At 33.4% G+C, this 23,782-nt stretch overlaps 1 protein-coding gene across 1 annotated transcript; it reads left to right on the top strand.

Annotated features, from left to right (window-relative positions):
* Positions 1-390: 390 nt before the first annotated feature.
* Positions 391-2,759, top strand: LOC134718267 (ATP-dependent DNA helicase RecQ-like). The gene is made up of 2 exons (XM_063580761.1): positions 391-419; positions 2,189-2,759. The coding sequence occupies exons 1-2, from the start codon at positions 391-393 to the stop codon at positions 2,757-2,759; spliced, it is 600 nt and encodes a 199-aa protein (XP_063436831.1).
* Positions 2,760-23,782: the final 21,023 nt, after the last annotated feature.

Genomic DNA, 23,782 nt, shown 5'->3' with positions numbered 1-23,782 from the left:
ACCAAACCTTCATTATAGAATTATAATACTTTTTTCAGTATATTTTACCACTTTTGGGATAATTCATTCAGATGTTACTTTCAATTGACCATATTTATAGGATAATTGTAAATAATACAACAGCAAACCTGTTGTTGGTATATTGATAACTTTTCCACATTTAACCGTAAATTTGATAATTTTTTTGATACTTGTAATTGATGTTACCTTATATCTGTCAATTGACCAAGACAACTTTGTAATATGTAGTGATTATTGTATTAAATGTCAACTTGAACCAAACACACCTTTACTATAGAATTGTTTGGGCTTGAAAAGTTATATAAAATTCTAGTTAATGCATTTTTAAATTCTTATTGGCATGATTCTGTTGACTAGTGCTTGTTCAACATGCCTATCATGAAATCGATTTACAAATGGTATGCCTTTTATATTTCAACAAGAAACTTTCCCATAACACAAATTTCTACAACATCTGATTGATTGATTGATTGATTGTTGGTTGCTTTACGCCGCATTAGCACAAAAAGGCTATATCGCGGCGAGAGCTAATTCGACTATTTTTACAATTTAAAGCATATTTTTAAAATAAGACAAAAGGTCCTTCAATATACTAAAATTCTTGACTAAAGCAAATTGAGTATATACAAATAAAAATCAACAGTAAAATAACGTGATAAAAATTAAAATCGATTTAAATATAATAACACTTTTATATTCTATAATAAATTCCAATTTCTGACGAAGGTTCCATTAAAACATATGTACAAAGAAACGAATAACACCTAAGGTACATGAAATAACAGGGATCAAAGCTGAAGGGAGCAAGATGTTTTGCCATGACAAGGAAGCGAAAGAGGGACGAAAGATAGCTAAACTCATAATTCTAAAACAAACTGACAACGCCATGGCTAAAAATAAAAAAGACAAACAGAAAAACAATAGTACATATGACACAACATAGAAAACTAAAGAATAATCAACACGAACCCAACCAAAAACAAGGGGTGATCCCAGGTGCTCCGGAAGGGTAAGCAGATCCTGCTCCACATGTGGCACCCGTCATGTTGCTTATGTGAATACAAATCCGGTAAATAGTATTAATTAGGTAGATCACATTCATGAAAGGGAAGGGGATTGTAGTTACGACTTATATTCGTTATCATTTGTGAAACGGTTATTCCATAACGGTCAACCAACTCGTAAAGGCGCCCGTAAAATTAACGAAGGGATGATTTCAACTTCACCATTTGAAACTCTTGGTTTAATAGCTTCCTTATGAGCAGTAACCATCTAACAAGAAAATCGTGATAGGAAATGCAAACACGGGTACATCGTTTCAATTGGGAGATATATACCCCGTATGCAGGTGCTGCTGGAATGTTGCTACTTAGAAATGGAAAGTTCACAATTGAAAAGCTGAAATCTGTTGTGACAATTTATAAAAGATCAACCATTATACATGTAGATCAAGGAATGGCCTTCAACATATTAATGTTGTACCCAAACAATGTTTATGTATTTTTACAATGTACATGTATATCACAGGTTTATATCAATAATTTATTGGATGAATTTTGAAAATCATTGCTGATCATTTATTTAAGAGAGGTATGCCTCTTTGAAACGTTTAAAAAAAAAAAAATGCTGTTTTTTTTTTTATTAGGTCGGGTTGTTGTCTCTATGACACATTCCCCATTTCCACTCTCAATTTTACCATAAGGGCACTCATTTCTACAATCCTTGCAAATTCTTTTATGAAACTCGAATGAATATCATATAAAATATAAAAAGTAGTTACATGTGTTGAGTTTTCTGCTCTGTTTTGGTAACAATTCGGCTCTAAATAAGTAAAAAATTTCAAAATCATTCATAACAAAAATATGAGTTTTATTTGCAGATACTTCATGGAAATTCACGGCTACAAAAATGTATATTGCATGTTTTTTTAAACTGCATTTCTTAATTAGTAAATATAACTGTTAGTTTTAAAATATAAAATATTTGGTCTGTTTTTCTCTTATTAAAGGTGTTCTGTGCAATACATAGTTCATGAATATAGATTATTGATACAGCTTTGTCAATGTAAATATTCATCTTCAATTTACACGTATATAGTATTCCATTCACATGTCAATCCTGGGTAGTGAATTCATTGCCCTGTAAATTTTTCCTTATTTCTTTGTAGGGGTGAAAGCTTTAGACCAGAGTTTATGAAGTTGGGTGGCCTTTTTGAAACAGCAGGACATCTTGCTCTTACAGCATCCGCTACACAGAAGGCACTCAAGGAATTAGAAGTAATATTGAACTATAGGGATAAAACTCTTATTATCAGCAATCCAGATCGTCCTAACATATATCTAGAGATAAGGAGAATACTCCCAAATATCCAGAAAGTTGACAAATTGGATGAACTGATCAAACCGATAGCTGACCAACTATGTGAGCATCAGAGCGATTTTCCTCGTACTGTCATATATGTTGCAAATTTGGAGAGTCTTGTATATCATTTCCGCTATTTGGAGTATGAACTTAAGGAAAATGGGTACAATGGAATAAATATTCCTAAAAATACACTATTTGCTCAATATCACTCTGACTATCCAGAAACTATGAAGCAACATATTGCGAAGGACCTTTGTCAGAGAAAACCTATATTAAGACTGGTCCTAGCAACAGTTGCCCTCGGCATGGGACTAAATGCACTCTCTATTAAGAGAATCATCCATTGCCGACCACCAACAACTTTGGAGAAATAATTGCAGGAAAAAGGACGAGCTGGTCGTAATGGTGAAAACGCCGAGGCTATTATGTATTTTAACAATAGTGATTTATCAAAAGCACGTGCTGGGTTAACAAGTTCTGTTATTAAATATTGTTAAAATGAAAATAACTGCTTCAGGAAACTTTTGGTTAAATACTTTGGATTTGATGATGCATTATATGCTGGTGACAAGAAAAGATGTTGCTCATTCTGTAGCTTAAGCAATATGCAAGTTTCGGGTTCCAGTCGGAGTTATCGTTACTGGATGAAATCTCCGGTCTGAGGTCGCGTTCCGTGTATTTCTGTACCGGAAGGTGGGACTACTAAGGACGCCTGCGGGAAAATGGTGGTTTATCATTGTTGTGTTCCAAACTGCATAAGTATCCTTGGATGCAAGGTGTGACATTTATTTCTCTGCCAAATAAGATAAGGAACGCAAAGGAAAGGCGAGACTGGTTGAGATTGATTAGGCGGCCGAATGATTGGACTCCAACGAAATACACACGTATTTGTTCACTGCACTTTGATGAAAACAACAACAACACTCTACCAACATTGTTTCCTTACAACAATTTCAATAAGCCGTTGAGTGAAAGGTAATTAACAGATTGAGAAACAGATTCCACGGTTCGTGTGTCATTTTCATCCCCCCCCCAATAGCAAAGTTTCGATCTTACTTGTACAGCCTACATGTCTATCAATGGGAAGGTCGACTCTCTATTATGATTGAAGCATGTGCCTCTGCTTAGCCTTACAACAGTTGAACAGGAAAGAAAAGGGGTGATGCAAAAACATTCTTAAAAAAATACTACAGTGTTGAGTAACTAATAAAAAATGTTTTATATTTCAAAGATTGCTGACTAGCAATGTTGCAAGGTTTGTAGATTTTCTTTAATTTCTATACTATAGTTAAGACTTGAGATGGTGTATGGTTTGATGTCATATAAATAAACCTGCCCAGCACCTCTTGATACAATGTATCTATCTTGATTTCCTTCTGTATGGTCTGGGGAATAGGGGATGGGTGTGTAACAAGTATATTTACTAGGAGAAGTGCTGTCAAAATTGTTTGTAAGTCTGGACTTTGCCATTTTCAGCATTATTTTTTGGTGAGTGGGTGCCTTTTTAGAATCATACTTTTGCATAAAAAATCCTATTTATAAATATATGTTGTTTATCATTATTATGCAAAAACTCTAAGATATGTCAGAATGCAAAAAATGGCACTTAATTTTGTAAAATAATCTATTACCTTTTAAGATGAAAGACTGGTTAACAGCTACATGTTTAAAGCTTGGATTTGGGAGTAGTAAGAAGTAATTTTTCCACACATACTTTAATACAATGTAGGACTATAGCTAAGTCATTATGTATTAAAACATTAACTTATCCTGTAATACAGTAATAGACAAGAAATTGAGGATGAATACCATTTCTTCTCAATCTATCCATGGTATACATCATTGAGGGATACTTATATATACAACATATTATACCTAATTTTTAGTTCAATTTTATTACATTTCATTCAGCTACATGTATAACACTGAGGCATATGCATATGACCACAATTTTAAATAGCAGTTTGCCAGTCATTATCAAAATCACCTGAAAGTATATTAATGATTGTTTTTAATTGAGAACAAATGTTTTATTTATATATTTTTAATATGTACATGTACATGTATCCTTGTTTTATCATGAGCATTAGTAACGTGTTGCATTAGTAACGTGTTAACTGTCGATACAATAAATACTGTGTATCATTTGTATTTACAAAATGTATGTTTTTCGTTTTATTATATAATGATATATTTACTTTAATATTACAGAAAAACCAGCAATTCAACACAAGTTGGAACAGACAATAACCTTAAATCTCCAATGCATGCATGTAATTCTGATCATCATCATGGATCCATCCCTAAGAGCCAAGTTATCTTTTCAGCTGAAGTTGAGGTCATTAGCACAGAAAAGTTTGTTACAACTGATTATTTGCCAGGTAAGAACAAAAAAGGTTAAAAAGCTTTGTAATGTTAATTTCTGTCTTATTATGAGTAAAAGGATAAATATATTTGGTATTTGTGTACATTTGTACCTTGCAAGGTCCTCATGCCCGTCAGACTGTTTTTCAGTCAACTGCTATCTCATTTCATGGATCAATGCCGGCAAAAAGCTCTACCGACTTAAAATAAATTATCTTATCTTATCTTCCCCAAGGGTGACTGGGGTATAGAAATATGGTCACTTGGTCTTCTCCCGACCGGCAGTAAAACGCTTGCCGAAGTGGGGCGTCCGCTTGGCTGTGCGGGATGTATCAAGTTCGCAGTCACGTCCGGTCAGAAGGGGGACGTTAAATCCGATGCCTCGTGTAAAGAGAGTGCCACGCTCTTTGCACGTTAAGAACCCTTGCAACAACTCTTTGAGGGGTCCGTAGGTGGCCTGTTGCAAGGCAAAATTTCTGTCCCTATCCAATATACCCTCATTTAACAGTGGCAGTCCAAATTTACCCGACCATCATCCTAGATGGCCTTTATTACAACAACCTACCTATTGTATTTATTGTTTAACTTGTTCTCGTCCTGAATATGCATGAAATATTTGCCACTGGACGTTTAGCAACCAACAATCAATCAATCTTATCTTATCTAACATGTATCATTAAAGAAGGTTAAGTTTTGTTGGTCAAGTCCATATCTCAGATACTTTAAGCAATGGGTCCAGTATATTTGGTGTATGAAATTATTGTAAGGTTCGCATGTCCAACTGGCAGGTGTCATCTGACCCTGACCTCATTGTCATGGTTCAGTGGTTTTAGTGATTTTTTTTAGTATTGATCTTTTTTTCATATACATTGTTTTGTACTGTATGCAAAAATTCAACTGTATTTGGTATATGGAAATATTTATGATGTACATGTCATTCTCGCAGGTTTGAACTTGACCTTATTTTTACGTTTCATTACTCAGTGTTAAGTTTTTGTGTTCTGGTCTGTTTTTGGTTTCTTAAACTATAAGCAATATAGGACAACAATATTTGTTGTATGGATTATATTGTAAGCTGTTCATGTCTGCCTGGTATGGTTCATCTGACCTTGATCTCATGTTTATGGTTCAGTGGTTATTGTTAGGCAACTATATTCATTGTATTGGATGATTTTAAGGTAATCATGTATATTCATTTATTGTTTGGTTTATAATACCATGACTTTTTTTTACCAGTGTCACCAATGGTGCAAGCAGGTCTAGTAACTGCTTGTCTCTTTTATCATTCCATTTGTTTTAAAGACCTCAATGTGTATTAATCTTTCATTAAAAATTTCTTGGCTTCTATGAATGTGGATGGTTAAATATAATCATTTTTTTCTGAGAGAAAAGGTTGAAATTTAAATATTAATTGTATGAAGATTTTTTTTCCATGCTTATTTTCACAACACATGCATGCATCTACATATCATTTTATACAAACTGGGGCATACATGTCACATGTACATTCACAATTTATCTCAAATGTCATACAATAACTCAAACTAGAGTTATAAATTTTTATTAAATTTAAAAATGCTCAAAACACTTGGCGCTGCTGTTTATTTACTCTTAATTTTATTTTTAGATCAAAGATATGTATCAAAATTAATCCATCTTACACGTAAGCCAACTAAAGAGCATACTATAGTTATCACAGAGATGATAAAGTGATTGTAGATTCGTCTACTCAAACAGAAGTTACAGCTAATGATATCAGGCTACTGGAACAGGAAAATGACAGACTCAAGCATACCCTGGAAGATAAAGACAGCTTGTCCAGAGAAATTTTTGTTAAACATGTTACCAAAGATGACAAACATGTTTAACACTGTTGTTCAAAATTTCGCTATTTTGAATGGGTATTTTCCAGCTTCTTATGACCAAATGTTCCAAGTTAAAGTACTGGTCTGGCAAGGGAAGTGTTAATGATAAAAACTACCAAACTGGAAATAGATTAAAGCCTGGACCACAAAGGAAATTGACAGGTTTTCAGGAATTTATACTTACATTAGTATGTCTTCGTCTTGGTCTAATAGATTATCACTTAGCTGATATTTTTGGAATCTCAAAGACCCGTGTTTCACAGATATTTACAACATGGATTACATTTATGTCAGGTTTATTTGGAAAGCTAATAAAATGGCCATCAAGGCAACAAGTCAGAAAAAATATGCCGCATTCATTCAAAATGTTATACCCAAAAACAAGATCTATAATTGACTGCACAGAAATTTTTTTTCAACATCCAAGATCTCCTACAGCACAGGCTTCAACATACAGCACTTATAAATAAAAAAAAAAATGGGAAATGTCTTTTAGGGATCTCACCTTCTGGAACCTTCACTTTTGTTTCAGACGTTTATGGCGGCAATGTATCAGATCGTTTTATTACTGAAAAGTCTGGTTTCATGGATTATATTGAAGAGGGAGATGACATTATGGCAGATAGAGGCTTCACAATAAGAGATTTGTTAACAGGAAAAAAAGCAACATTAAATATGCCACCATTTATTCGCAAGTGTGTGTGGGGAAAAAAGAAAAGACTTAATGTGAATGAAATTAAACAAACTCGCTCTATAGCTAAGTTGAAAATTCATGTAGAAAGAGCCATTCAAAGACTAAAGCTAGTTAAACTTATAGGAAATACTATAGCATGGTCTCTGAAACCATTGACTAATCAAATGGTCAAAGTTTCAGCATTTTTATGCAATTTAATGCTAAAATTAGTTAGGCGGCAAAATGTCCATAGAGATTTAGAAGTGGCACAGTTACAGATATTACCTTAAAAAGTAAATATACACATTAATCTAGTTTTAAAACTCATACTTAAAAAAAAAATGCCATGAATGCAGGCCTGTTTACTGTTGAATTCTTTAATTGTCTTGTATACATTTATATCAATGAATTTTAGTCTTGGACAAAGAGTTGTCTCATTTGACAATCATACCACATAACTTTTTCAATAGGTTGAAAACAGTATGTTTAACTGAAAAATTTAACTTTTAAAATTTGCACCAACATAATGTGTATTACGGAAATACTGAATCTTTGACCTTTATTACCTCTGATTTTGTTACGAAAAATAGATATGATGTCTTTTCAATATACATGTATGATCATTACAATTATAGGTAATGATATCAGGCTATGGTATTTACTGCTGATTTCAAAGGGGGGGGGGGGGGGGGGGGGGTATCTAATTTTCTTCTCAGATTGTAAGAGGGGGTCACGATAAATTTTCGCATCTTAGCAATACATAAGGATTGTTTAAAAAAAACTCCAGATGAGGGTCCCCTACCTTGATCTGCTTGACGATCAGTAGATATTAAAAGACATACATCATAATGTACATGTAGATTAATATGAAATTGTGGATTTAGGCAGCACCTAAAAGAATATCTGTTTCCCCTCCCTGGGACTATCCTTTGTAAACAGACCAGGAGGGCAGGTTAATTTATTTTTAACTGGATGTCACATCATGATTACATGGGGGATAGCGGAAACAAACATATTTTAAATTTTAGTCTTATTTGCATTTTGGTGGGGAACTGGAGAAAACATGGGGAAGCTAGGGCGAATTTGTAACAAATTACAGATCACTTAAATGAAATTATATATGTTATTCTGTTTTAATATGTATTGTTTTCTATGCAGTAACTTCATGTCAATGCCTGGGATGATAAGTGCAATTGTTTAGCACTGTCATGACTGTAGAATATTTATATTGTTGATCATTGTTGAATATTTATATTGTTGATCATTGTTGAATATTTATATTGTTGATCATTGTTGAATATTTATATTGTTGATCATAGTTGAATATTTATATTGTTACCACTGTAGAACATTTTATGAATTGTTTTCCAATAAATAAGCTGACACAAATGAATGACTTCATATTGCCATTTAAAGTAATTTTTAAAGTATGTATGTTACAATGTATACCACTGTCCCAGGTTAGGGGGAGGGTTGAGATCCCACTAACATGTTCAACCCGCCATATTATTTATGTATGTGCTTGTCCCAAGTCAGGAGCCTTTAATTAAGTGGTTGTCATTTGTTTTTGTGTTTCATATTTGTTTTTCGTTCATTTTTTTACATAAATAAGGCCGTTAGTTTTCTCGTTTGAATTGTTTTACATTGTCTTATCGGGGCCTTTTATAGCTGACTATGTGGTATGGGCTTTGCTCATTGTTGAAGGCTGTACGGTGACCTATAGTTTTTTTTTTATGTTTGTGTCATATTAGTCTTTTGTGGATAGTTGTATCATTGGCAATCATACCACATCTTCTTTTTTATAGAACAATTTCAATGTGTTTTGTTCATGCCTAGTAGTAACTTCATCAGAACAGTGTAAATTGAAATGTGAAAAAAACAAGAATGCGTCCATCATGTCCATAGAACGTACATGCTTAAAAAAGCTTAAAGTGGGACATAGAAAATATGACCATTTAAGTAAAATATGCTTCCTCTGTGTTCTAGGCCGTTCTTTGACCATTAATTCTTAACTTTAAATACATTGCGACTTGGATGGACTCATGGAGAGTAATAGTTGTGTCATTGTCACTAATATCACATCTTCTTATTTATATGATAATGCAGTAACCTGGTTATCCTGCAATCAAAATTAGGAAGAATGGACAGAGATTATGGTGTAGCTTTATATGTTTTACCATTATTTCAAACTTTACATTAGACAAACAGTGTACATGTACAATGTAGGTGGTCGAATGGTCTATGGTGCTAGTATCAGTCACAATTATATATAAATTAAAACAGTCAGTAAAGTTAATGAAATTATGAGAGAAACCTTTGAATTTTCAACATTACAGAATTCCAACCGCCAGTAAACAAGTAAAAAGACCACAATCATTGTACACCCTTGAGTCTTTTTTTGGCATATTACCCATTGGTACATTTATCTCAATGTAGCATGTGTGCAGTTTTTCTCAGCATTAAAAATCATGATGTGCCTGTCCTAAATCGGTAACCCCTCATTTGTCTTTGTCAGATAATGATTTTTTCAGAAAGCATTTTTTTGTGAGGGGCTTATATTTGTTCTTAAGATATCAATTTTTTGTTGTTGGGTTGTTGCCTCCATCATTGTATATCCCACATCTGTTGTTCATAATGTGTTACTTTCACGATATTGAAACAGTCATTTATTCAAATGATTTATTCATGGTTTCTCTATGTCCAGTGGCAAGTTTATAATTCAAATTGTACCAAATTATTACACCAGATGTGCATTTTTACAATGTACAAATGTATGTCTCTTCAGTGCATGATGCTTATCAAAAGTTAAACTAAATCTAAACAAGGATAATAAAAATCCATATTTAGGTTGAGAAAATGTTATTGAGATAGGAATAATTCAAAGATTGATCCTTATTTATACATGTACTTGAATAACACAAACAGCTAGATTTCTAACATGGTTTACAAGGGAAAAGCATATAATGGGGATGTGTTACCCTACCAGGACACATTTTTCTGACTCCATATACTTCTTTATACAATACATCATTTTTGAAGAATCAGCAAATAATCTGCCGCCATAAAAAAATTGATGCAAAACAGAACCAATAGTATAAAAAAGGGTGTTCTACATTTGTATATATATAAGAACTTGTAGTAAAATTTTTGGTCAGTCCTCAGTTTAAAGCTTATCCTAGTGAAAATAAATATGACACAGTAGGCTTAGAAATTTATCTTTCAATTTGATTGATTTTGATTTCCTTTTGCACTGTTTTTGAGGGGATGTGGTCAATTGTTAGTGTATTCCTATCTATCAGCTAGTATAAGGTCATGAGGTGACAAAAAGTTGTTGTTTTATTGTCCTTTGATCGCTGCTGGATAGCTGTCTCAACAGCAATAATACATGTACTTAATCTTCTTTTGAAAGAAACATACATGTACTCCAATATAAGATACATTGTACCTGTAGCAGTACATGTTCATGTATTAATACATCTAGTTTAAAATATATATATATGTTAAAACAAACGATATGAATTTGAAAACAGTACTTAAGTTAACTGCAATTTGATATCACTTTTTTATGATTTTCAACATTAATAAAACAGTAATATAAAAAGATTAATTTTAAAAGACCCATATATTATTAGAGTAGTCACAATTACAAATTTAACATGCACATCATGACTGTGTCTGTAATTGAACTAATAACACAGTTCACTGAACATTAATGAAATAATTTATTATCAGTATATTATATGCTCATCATGCTAAGATCTTTGATTATTAATCCTGGATTAATTTAGGGACAACATATTTACTGTAAAACAAGTTAACTTTGTCCAATACACTAGTCCACAACTGGGGATCAAATGTTATTCTCTCAACATGTCATTTGTGCTTTTCTGTTTTAATACTTCCTTCAAGATAAAGTACAAAGTCACACCATTGTAAATTAGAAATTGCCATTTGAGATTGAATCTGTATATACCAATTTGAAGTTTTCTTTAATTCAATGACACCATCAGAGGTTTTGGTAAGATGATATTTTTTTTCACTGATTTCATCTAATGTTTTTTTTAATGTGTATGGACACTTAATTTCTACAATGCCTTTCCCACAACATTTACAGTTAACAATAGCATCTGGAGAAGCTCCTAGATGTGGAATATCTTTGTTTATTATCAGTCCTGATAGTTCAACTACAGCCTTTTCATGTTAAGAAGTATATTCCTTGCTGTATAAGTCTCTTGCAAGATGCTCCCTTTCTTTCCCATAAATCATTGCAGGAGTTGAAAAATTGTTGTTTTTGTCCAATATCTGTCTGACAATGTAATTGTTTTTATCATTACCCTGATAGTGATACACAAGAGGAATAATTGATGAAGTAATCCTACCTAGCCTGTACTCATACCAATTCTGATTATCAGACTGACCTTCTCTTCTGTTAAAGAATAAATTTGATCACAGTCATCCTGGTTCACTTTTGTTTTGAGGTATTCCAAAAAAGAAGAATTTTCCAAGAAGTCTTCTGCTGATTCAATGATAGATTTAGGCATGGTTAAACTGTCTTCAGATTTATCAAGCACTTCACTAATCTGGGTGTCATGACCTTGAATTAAGTTGTGGAGACCTGCTTCAAATTCTACATCAGCCATGTTGTCATCATGGTTTATTGGGTCATACACATGTTCAAATGGCTGTACCCTGGGATTTACTGAATGTTCTATACTATCCAGTTTCATAGGAACAGATACCTTTCTTGGAATATCCCAACCACATTTGGTATCTGTACATGTCTCTGTGTTTCTATCAGACCAGTTTGCTAGGCAAAATAGCAGTGCCACAACATGCTTACATCCTCCATCATCCCTGAAAAAATAGAGAAAAAAATTCAGGTGTATAAAAGATATATATACATTTGTACATGTATGTAAAGAACAGTTATATGTTAAGATTAATATGCCCAGATATACATGTATGTAAAGAACAATTATATGACATTATTGTTTAGATTATTATGGCCAGATGACAATTTAAGATAAGTTCTTATTTTTACTTCACTTTATCACTGGAGTAGGTTTCACAAAAAAAAATGTACAACTAAGATTTATTGAAAGTATACTGTAAATTGGCTCTTGAATTTATTATCCTCCTTAAATATCATGTAATTCTCAAAATATGGATACCTTCTCATTTTTTCAAAGTTCAAAGCTTAAGTGACTCATATATACAGGGTTGTGAACAAGTTATTACAACCAATATAAATCCATTTTCATTTTTCATTTTTTTGTTGTTCAGTTGCTGTTTCACTGATGTATAACTTTTATCCATATACCATTTATAAATACATATATACATTTTACATATAATGTTTAAACAAATAATGAGTCTGTAAGTTCATACAAAATGAAAAAAAACCTGGATCATGCACACTATAATCCTACATCTTATACCACACAATTTCATAGGCATTGTTAAATAAATTGTTTTCTTTATTAGTAAATATGATAATTACACAAATTTAAATGACTGGTAATGTAGAAGATATAAATAAGTGTAGTGTACTAGAAAATTATAGATGGTAAAACCTTTTTTAACACACTTGTCAAGAAAATTTAAGGATAGAATATCATAGAAGTATGCTTACATTAGTTTTGTCTAAATAGAAGAATGCATATGGACATCAGACTTTTAATAAATAAATGATTATAACTTTAAAGACATTTTTGATTTAAATAAAAAGAATATGTAACACATTGTGAATTTGAGGACAAAAAAGGATTTAATTTAAATCATTAGTTTATTATTTAAAGTATTACAATATACATGTGTACATTGTACATCTACTAATTAAAGAATGAACTGTTTATTGACCTACAAAAATGTTTCAGTATCAAATGAGGAAAAGCAATATTTGAATTAGTTATTGATTAAATACCTAAATTGGTGAGATAAGTAAACTCTCAATTAATTTCTTATTTAACTGAATTGAAGATAAGAGATTTAACAAGGACTCTGAACTTGTTAATATATAACATCCAACTATAGTAGTTTTTTTGCATTTTAACATATATATTATGAACACAACTGCATGAACATGTCTCATATATATACAGAAAAATATTGAAACAAGTATGCTTTTCTTTCTTAAAATAAAAAAAAATATATAATTTTGGACACCTTAAGAAATCAGATTTTTTTTCTTCATAATTTTTTAGAATTAATAAAATATATTTTTTGGGGCCAATGCTGTGACAGTATATATTTTATGCATCGGAGAATACTTTTTAACAATATACTATACTTACATGTACAATGTATCCCCCTCCCCCTCCCAGATATTTAAAATCACTATTTGATGAGAAAACTTTTATTGACTTTTAAAAAGGGAATCACTGAAGCATGACTGAAGGAGACCCCTGTTATGTCAGCCAGTGGGCCCCATTAATGGCATTATATAAAAAGTTGTGGATCCGCCACTGTGCCATGATTGATCATGATTACTTCTTTACTACTTACGCTGTGCAATGACATCCTGCTGATATGCACACACCTTCAGAATTAACCAAACACCAAGTCATGTAGGGATCAGCTTTCTGTGATGTTTCTCTGATGCAACTAGCTTTTATATATAAGTGTTCATGTGGTAACTTGAAGATTTCAGCAGAAGAAATATGATTTGACTTTGAAAGTCGGAAGCCTCTCTCATTCTTGTAAGTTCTCAATCGCGATGGTGTCCATTTAGCAAACGAAACAAGATAGGCAAAAACGTCTGCCATAGAAAATACTGGGACACTCTTTAAATCATCTGTCCACTCCTTCTGCTCACACTGAAAGACAGTCGGAAAAGTTACCTTTTCTCCATTTAATACAACAGTACTCCTAAATTGAAGAAACGAGTCTGTGTCGTCTGGTGTTGAAAATACCGGTAAATCCAGTTCAACAGCTTTAAAGGCAAGTTCTCTCAGCTGTTGAACACTATAATCTGATACCGTCATTCCTCTTTCCATTAAAAATGTGCGTAAAGCTGGTTTTAGCATTCTGTTTAATTCTGCCGCCATCGTTAACTTTGTTGTTTGTTGTGGATACGTGTCCCACCTTCCAGTTAGTTACGCGACGTTTTGCGTCTTCATCACAGGAGAGTTACTATCTCGGAACTTGCGTATTAAGTTAGAACAAAGAAAAGACCTTGATTAGCACATGTTAATGTAAAATAAATATATGATATGAGTGCCAGTGACACATTTTCCATCTTTGTTAATATTCAAGTAGTTTCATAAAGCAGCAACATGATATTATTTTTTCCATATTTGATTTAATCAGGGACTTTCTATACTATAAACCGGACTTGTCTCTGATAATTTTAACTACTTTACAACACCGCCCCTTCAGAGCTAGCACCTAACAATAAACTAAGTTTCGTACATGTACCTCTGATATACATATAAGATTCTTGTAGTTATTTGCATATTTCACAGTACATTAATTGATTGTTAGTTGCTTTACGTCCAGAGGCAAATATTTCATGCATATTCAGGACGAGAACAAGTTTACAATAAATACAGTAGGTAGGTTGATACAATAGAGGCCATATGAGATGATGGTCGGAGGAATTTGGACTGCCACCGGGAAAAGGGGTATATTGGATAGGGACAGAATTTTTGCCTTGCAACAGGCCACCTACGGACCCCTCAAAGAGTTGTTGCAAGGGTTCTTAACGTGCAAAGAGCGTGGCACTCTCTTTACACGAGACATCGGATTTGACGTCCCCCTTCTGACCGGAAGTGACTGCAAACTTGATACATCCCGCACAGCCAAACGGACGCCCGACTTCGGCAAGCGTGTTACTGCCGGTCGGGAGAAGACCAAGTGACCATATTTCTATATCCAAGTCACCCTTGGGGAAATTTCACAGTACATTGTTATTACATAATTATTATTATTTGTTAATATGAAATCTGAATAATAGCCATTTTCGATGGCAAAAAAATATAAGATTTTGAAAGAATGATGGATTATTAAAATTAGACGTATCCTTTTGAAGAACGTGACGTCCCAGTTGTGTAATACAGTTTACATATCAAACAAGATGGAGAGTACTGAAAATTCAACAAAAAATACCTCTAAGATCAGAGATCAATATTTTAAAAACAATCAGAGAAATCTTTTGAAAGACAGCATTTTGCAAATGACAAATGGTTCAAATTTCATAAAACTGATTTTTTTGTTAAACTTGAGCATATATACATGTAGTTAGGGAGCTACCATTTAATCTTTAGGGGGGAAGAGGGGGCTAGAATGAAATTTGAAAAAAAAATAAGAAATAGGCTGAACAGGAGTTTTGAGTAAAAAAAAAAGGCAGGATGAGTACCCCCCACCCCCTTAAAATCAAATGATAGCTCCCTTATGAAGAAAACGCGAGAATGTGAAATGATTCGCTGTTTACCTGTTTACAAAACTAAACTTTGAATTTAAAAAAAAACTAAGGATTTTATTTACCCAGGTAGGCCCAGGAGTTAGTTACCGTAGCCGTATTTGTCACAAATCTTTTGGAATTTTGGGTCCTCATTGCTCTTCAAATTCGTATTTGTTTGGCTTTTTATCTGTTTTGATCTGAGCGTCACTGGTGAGTCTTATGTAGACGAAACGCGCGTCTGGCGTATTAAATTATAATCCTATACATAGCTAAGTGTAATCATTATCATAGCTTAGTGTTATCATTATCATCAGAGATTGGTGTTATTATCAACATAGCTTGGTACGATTAGTGTATGATGTTAGCTTTTGCATGTAGAAAACAATATTGTGTATGTTTTGTATTCTCTGCTTTGGAGGTTTTATTAGACAATTGGAAACAACCTTAAGCCATATTGTCAGCTATAAGGTGTCATATTTATATATACAAAAATGGCGAAACAGTTGTAAAAAGAATAAATGTTCCATCTAAATGAAAAATATTAAATTAGAAAGATCATGATAAAGACAAAGGTAAAAACAATCAGACAACTGAAGAAAAAAAAACCCTCATACCTAACTGGGATATGCACATACAGATAATGGAGATTTAAATAGATATAGGAAGCTGTGGTATGCCAATGAGACAACTCTCCATTAAACAAACAATTTAATGAGTAAACCATTATAAGTCAAGGTACGGCCTTCAACACGTAGCCTTGGTTGATTGATCAGATCAAAGAAGATATCAAGGCCAAAAAACCAAACATTGACATTTATAAAGATATGGTTTTCAAAGATTCAGAAAACGCACCAAGAGATCTTCAGCAAATCCGATCGAAACGATACCACGATAAGAAACAGTCTAGGTTCAAGTAACGTACTGGCCCAGTTTTGGGAAGCCTTGAAAATGGTCAATAAGCATGAATTTGTAGCAGAAGTTATTTATACACTATGCTACAGTCAAATGCAGATGGAAGACATGAAACTGCATTCCGAACACGATCCTGATTCCATACTTGGCATTGATAGAACATTTAACCTAGGTCCTACATCTGTAACAAACTTATGTGTACAAAAGCAAGAAGGTTGTACAAGCGCACAAAACCTTAACAGACAAAATGATTTCCTCGTCCCAATGTGAAGCGTCTAGTTCGTACGCCAGGTCAACGGCATATACCAAAAAGTGCAGCTGCAAGAACAATGCCGCGGTTTGCCAAATGATTATACTTGACTGTTATACATTATATCTATATAGATAGATATGTATATCAATATAAATTAATTTAAAAACTATGTTATAAACTGTTATATTTTTTAAATGTCATTAACTGTTATGTTTTAAAAATTGCATAAACTGTTATATTTTTAAAATTGCATAAACTGTTATATTTTGAATTATTTGCTTTCTTATGTGTGTGTAATCAATTATATACATGTTTTAACAATTTTAAAATATCCGTATATAAATTTACTAGAGATCAGCAAAACTGAGCAAAGCCTATATCGCATAGTCAGCTGTAAAAGGACCCGATAAGACAACGTAAAACAATTCGGAAACGAACGGCGTTATTTATGTTAATTCCATACATACTTACTTAATCCTCTTCGTGCGCATTTGCACACGAGGCCACCACCAAATGTATGTTACAAAATAGACGAAAAAGCTTGTCCTGAAAATACTACTTAAAGTATACATCAAGATGAAACTAATGCTGCATTATTCTTTTGTCCAGAAGTTGGATGTGTTAGAAAATTTATCATTTAAAAAGGATATTGTCCTCTATGAAAAACATATTTTCTTCTTGGACCAGGGCGCCCATCTTGGGTTTGATAATGATTATGATCGTCATTTTGTCCTCTCCAATACTGTAGCCTTGATTTCTTGGATTCTAGATATTCAAAACAAGCCATGCATGTTCCATAGTTAGGAAAAAATGCATCATTGTAGTTGGTTATTATCTTGAATTTTTTTTATGGATAAATATCAACTGTAAACAGCAACAATGTTCAGTAAAGTAAGATCTACAAATAAGTCAACATGACCAAAATTGTCAAGTGACCCATTCAGGAGTTATTTGCCTTTATAAGTCAATTTTTTTCTAAAACATTAGTATTCTTTTACAAAAATCTTCTTCTCTGAATCTACCGGGCCAAATGTAACCAAACCTGGCAACACTCATCATTGGCGTATCTAATGTATAACAAATGAGTGGCGTGACACTCTCTTTACAAGAGGCATCGGATTTAACGTCCCCCATCTGACCGGACGTGGCTGCGAACTTGATACATCCCGCACAACCAAACGGATGCCAACTTCGGCAAGCGTTTTACTGCCGTTCGGGAGAAGACCAAGTGACCATATTTCTATACCCCAGTCACCATTGGGGTGTACTACTATAAGAAGAAAGGTATGAACTGCATGGGTATCATGAAGCAAACCATTACAATACATTTATCTTCTATTTCTCCATCTTTTGAGCATCTATATAAAACAATGCAGGGATGGATGGTGAAAGAGTCTTTTGTCAAGTGTGCCCCCCCCCCCAAACTCATTTTGGCTGAAACAACACAAATTGTCAGCAAAGTCTATAGTTGGAACACTTATAATTTTCAGGGAATCTGTTGCTCATTTCAGCAAATTGCTCTTGTTGCAAACGAGCCTCAAACAGGTGATAAAAAAACCTAATTCATCTGATAGCTCTTCTAGTAAATCTGTTGGAGGTCAAGTCTTTTCTATTTCTTGTCTTTTGATATTTCTTTTTTTTTGTTAAGTGTTTTGACAATATCCTACCCCTCCATTTCACATCAGGCTGCTTTTCTTCATTTTTCATTACCACATCAAACATGTTTCTATGTTTGGAAGTGCCACACTCAGCACACTTTCTATCATTAACTTTTCTGGAACCTTTAGGCGTCCGATTTTTATTCTCTGAATACGATGCAATGTTGAATTAATTAATGCGTTTGTCTTGTTTCTGTTGTTTTGAACTTTATTGTTTTGAGTTTATAAAAAAAGTGTTGTAAACCATTTAAATATCATCATTCAACAAATATAGATACCAAAGTTAAAAATCATTGGGACAAATTATCACATTAGCTACAAAACAAAGCTTTTTGAAACATCTAGGTGATTTGCCTTAAAAGAATGATAGAAAGCATGGTATAGAACTAGGTTGGGAGGATATTTGGAAAGAAATGTTATAAAACTAGTGAGAGCCTCATGTGGAAACTTGTGCATTTATGTTTGTAAATCTGTCTTTTAATATTTAATTTTCAAAAACTATTATAAATCTAAAGAAACATTTAAAAAAAGGGAGGGGTAAAAGATTATAAAGCCTAAGTCGCCTTTTTTTTCAAGTAATTTGTTTACAGTACAAAATGGAAAAAAGGGGGGTTCTTGTAAATAAGTTGTACATTTTTTTTTGAAAAACATTATTTTTTTTATATATCGATTTTATATATTGTATGGATTTTTTTATTTAGGTCCGGAAGTAACTTTATTAATACCAATTTCAATATAAAGACTTCGTTATATGGAACAGACTATAGTGAGACTGCTTTCTGAAATTTAATTCAGGAGGCACAGCAGATTTGTTTACAATTTGACAGTTCAAAATTACATTATGATGATTATATGAAGATGAAAACAGAAGGACATTATCCTTTGCATCAGATAATGCTTGAACATTCAAGCTTGGGTGGCCTTTTCTGTTGATAAATGAAGGTTGGTCATGATTCAGTTTCTTTATTCTTATATGTGTCCCATCAAAAACACCCAAAATGTTTGGAAACCCAGCAAACTCGTAAACTTAGCTTTGGTTACGGTTAGTAGGCCACTGAATTAACTCGTTCCTCTTTTCACAAAGGGCGTCTAGCAGAACCGACCTCTCTTGAAACACTGCTTTTATCCAAACCTACAAAGTACAGATGCACAACTTAAGGAAAATGACTGGCCAATTACTTTGTAAACAAATATTCTACTGTAGTGTAGAGTATGGCAGAAATAATGCAACAATTGCCACTAGAATCTGCTTAAAGTTCTCAAATTGAAATATTATATCATTAGAAGACATATGATAACAGCTGAAGCATTTAAAAGTATAGTCTTACTAAATGTGAGACCTATGACCTGCAGGAAACTTCCACTGGCAAGAAATCTCTCTTGTTCTACACTGAGGGCATGATTCCGGTTTGTCTAACGTGTCCCTTACTAAATCAGATAAGAATAAAATACCTTCCCTCCCAAATCTGTAGCGTGCTCTAAGCTCTGTATCAGTGTAGTCTCGGGTAAGGTCTTTTTTGCTCCTAAAGTCCCAAAGGTGACTGGGGTATAGAAATATGGTCACTGGGTCTTCTCCCGACTGGCAGTAAAACGCTTGCCAAAGTGGGGCGTCCGTTTGGCTGTTCGTGATGTATCAAGTTCGCAGTCACGTCCGGTCAGAAGGAGGACGTTAAATCCGATGCCTCGTGTTAAGAGAGTGCCAGGATTTTTGCACGTTAAGAACCCTTGCAACAACTCTTTGAGGGGTCCATATGTGACCTGTTGCAAGGTTAAATGTCTGTCCCTATCCAATATACCCTCATTTTCCAGTGGCAGTTCAATTTCCCCGACCATCATCCCAGATGGCCTTGATTGTATCAACCCACCTATAGTATTTATTGTGAACTTATTCTCGTCCTGAATATGCATGAAATATTTGCCACTGGACGTTAAGCAACCAACAATCAATCAATATTTGATCCTTAAAGTTTTTCTACTTTTTTTTAAATTGGTACACGAAACAAGGCCAAGTCTAATGCTGCCATTTTTAACGATGCGTTAGGGGTTAAATCGAGGTATGTCAAGTGATTAAATTTAACACAAGATATAACGACTGCGTTAAGCGTAAATTTTTTTATTAAAACTTAACGTTTATGTTAAATTTAACGACTTGCTAACGATACCGTTAGCTTAATGACACTTTTGAACAACCGGGCCCAGCTAGGTAGTTTAACACATATTTTAGGCATTAACATATACAAGTCAATATATAAAATGACATTGGTAAAAGTTGCAAGCCATTGTATCTACAATGAACATGTATATGGAAATGAAAGGATCTGGACTATTATTTTTATAAAATTATTGCATTTAATTTTCATTCAGACCCGCATGAATGGTCATGGACGGAAAAGCTTCATCGAGTTAAAACTTCCTTTCTGAAGCATAATCATGACATTCCATTATATCCCCAACCTCATTTACTCGTTGATATTAGGCACTGGTGGTGAGGATAATGTACATTCATGGCAGTAAACAAATTGTTCAGCTGTGTCTCACCAATACCTGTTTAAATACAAAAATATAAAATTCAGTGAAACCTGTCCAAACCGAACACCCATGGGACTTTGTGTTTTGTTCGGTTTTCACAGGTGTTCGAATTGTGGAGGTTAACGGAAGTTGACAGCAAAATAATTAAGACACTGACACCAAATAATACACGACGGACGACAAGTAATACAACAGATAACAGGTTACAAAATAAAATAAAATGCAATGTATATAAAAAAGTTATTTTATGGATGCAGGAAAAACAAAATTACAATTTTTAACAAGATGCTCCGCAGGGCTTAGCTTTATACGACCTCAGAAGTTGAACCCTGAACGGTTGGGGCAAGTATCGACACAACATTCAAGCTGGATTGTGATTAAATAGTGGACACAGCATAGGTTTCTGACACAGAATGAATGTGTTCTAATGAACTTAAAAAAATTGTTTTCTCTTAGAGCAATTCACCATGCTGTTGAATATTAATCCTCTCAAAAAAATGTTTGAAGAAATTTTCTTTTTATTTATGAAATTTCTTTAATCACATCCCCCTTTCCCTTATTCCAAAACTAATCTCAATTAAAATTTCTAATGGAGTTAGCAACAATAACTACTCATTTAAGTACATCATAAAATATTAAGATGTAAAAAAACTGCTTGTTATCACTGAATAGTAAAGATTATTTTAATTTATCAGTTGGTAGTAAAAAGTGAATATACATTGTATATTGTATATAACAAAGATTTAAGTTGATTCTGGACAAAGAAAGATAACTCCGATTAAGAAAAATCTTGCTATTGCAAAATATTGTGCAATTAGATATTTCTTGCTTACTATTCTGGGCAAAGAAAGATAACTCTAATTAAACAAAAATTTGCTATTTCACAATATTGTGCAATTAGATATTTCTTGCCATTGCGCACTACTGTGCAATTGAAAAGACTTGCTATTGCACAATACTTAATATAATAATTTTAGATCCTGATTTGGACCAACTTGAAAACTGGGCCCATAATCAAAAATATAAGTACATGTTTGGATTCAGCATATCAAAGAACCCCAAGATTTCAACTTTTGTTAAAGTTTAATTTTGGACCCTTTGGACTTTAATGTAGACCAATTTGAAAACAGGACCAAAAGTGAAGAATCTACATACACAGTTAGATTTGGCATATCAAAGAACCCCATTTATTCAATTTTTAATGAAATCAAACAAAAGTTTAATTTTGGGCCACGATTTGGACCAACTTGAAAACTGGGCCCATAATCAAGAATCTAAGTACATTTTAAGATAAGGCATATCAAAGAACCCAACCGATTCATTTTTGGTCAAAATCAAACTTAGTTTAATTTTGGATCCTTTGGACCTGAATTTAGACGAATTTGAAAACGGTACCAAAAATGAAGAATCTGCATACACAGTTAGATTCGGCATATCAAAGAACCCCACGTATTCAATTTTGATGAAATAAAACAAAGTTTCATTTTGGACCCTTTGGACCTTAATGTAGACCAATTTGAAAACGGTACCAAAAATGAAGAATCTGCATACGCAGTTAGATTCGGCATATCAAAGAACCCCACGTATTCAATTTTGATGAAATAAAACAAAGTTTAATTTTGGACCCTTTGGGCCCCTTATTTTGGCCGTTTTTGGCCGGTCCTCCTCTTTTATTTTGACTTGCCAATACGCCGAATTGGCATCCAACTTGGAGTACCACACATTTCCTGCTAGGGTGTCTATGCACTCTTCTACTGAGGGTAGTGCAAAGATTTGGCGGGAACAGGCCCCATTGACCCTCCTATTGTCCACACACCAACTTACGCTACCATCCCTCTTCCGTATGAGGACTTGGGCAGAAGCCCACTCCGATACGGATGGCTGAATTACCCCAGACTGAAAAATATCCTTACAGGACCACACACACACACAACCTTTCCATTCCTTCCCCATCTATAAGACTATGGATTTCTGTCCTTCTAGGGCCATCAATATCACTGTCATTATTTTTCTTCCCTTTCACAATCATGATACCCTTTAAATAGTTAACATCATTTGAATGCAAGTTAGCTCATTTTCAAATGCTAATTATCTTTTATCTAGTCTATGAAAAAACACCCAAATAGGACTAAAACCTCAAAATTCCTTCCCCATCTGTAAGACCATGATTTTCTGACCATAAATATCAGTCAATATCTAAACTAGTTAATTTTTTTTATCGCATTTACCTTCCCAGTTTAACTTATAAATCAGTACAAGGAAGTTTTATAAAAAAAAATATGTTTCCCCTCTTATTTTCTGATAAAAGGCCAAGAGTCAATAATTGAATATGATTGATAAAGTTTGAACAATATATTAATATATATGTATACACATAATTTTCTGTTGAAATCCTAGCACACATTGATGTTTGAAATAATTTTTACATAATCAATCAATTTGGAACAGCTAATATACTAATCATATATATATTCTTCACCACTCTCCTCCTCATAATCACTTTCAACGTCTTCTACTATCAAATCTTCCATCAAAGCTACATTTCTCAACATCTGTTGCATTTTTTCATAGTTATCAGCCAACACACCATTTGTAATCACAATGTCAACCGACATGTCCCCAATGTATTCTGAAAATTGATTGTTTAACCTACATATCATTTCATAATACATCCCTTCTTTTTATCAAAAACGCAGTACCTCCTGAAGTTGGACATTCTCCTAACTTTTCTTTAACTTTTAA

Source organism: Mytilus trossulus, chromosome 5 (genome assembly GCF_036588685.1).
Source record: "Mytilus trossulus isolate FHL-02 chromosome 5, PNRI_Mtr1.1.1.hap1, whole genome shotgun sequence".
Lineage (NCBI taxonomy): Eukaryota > Metazoa > Mollusca > Bivalvia > Mytilida > Mytilidae > Mytilus > Mytilus trossulus.
Note: the sequence above shows the minus strand (reverse complement) of the source record. Positions and strands in the feature narration are given on the sequence as shown.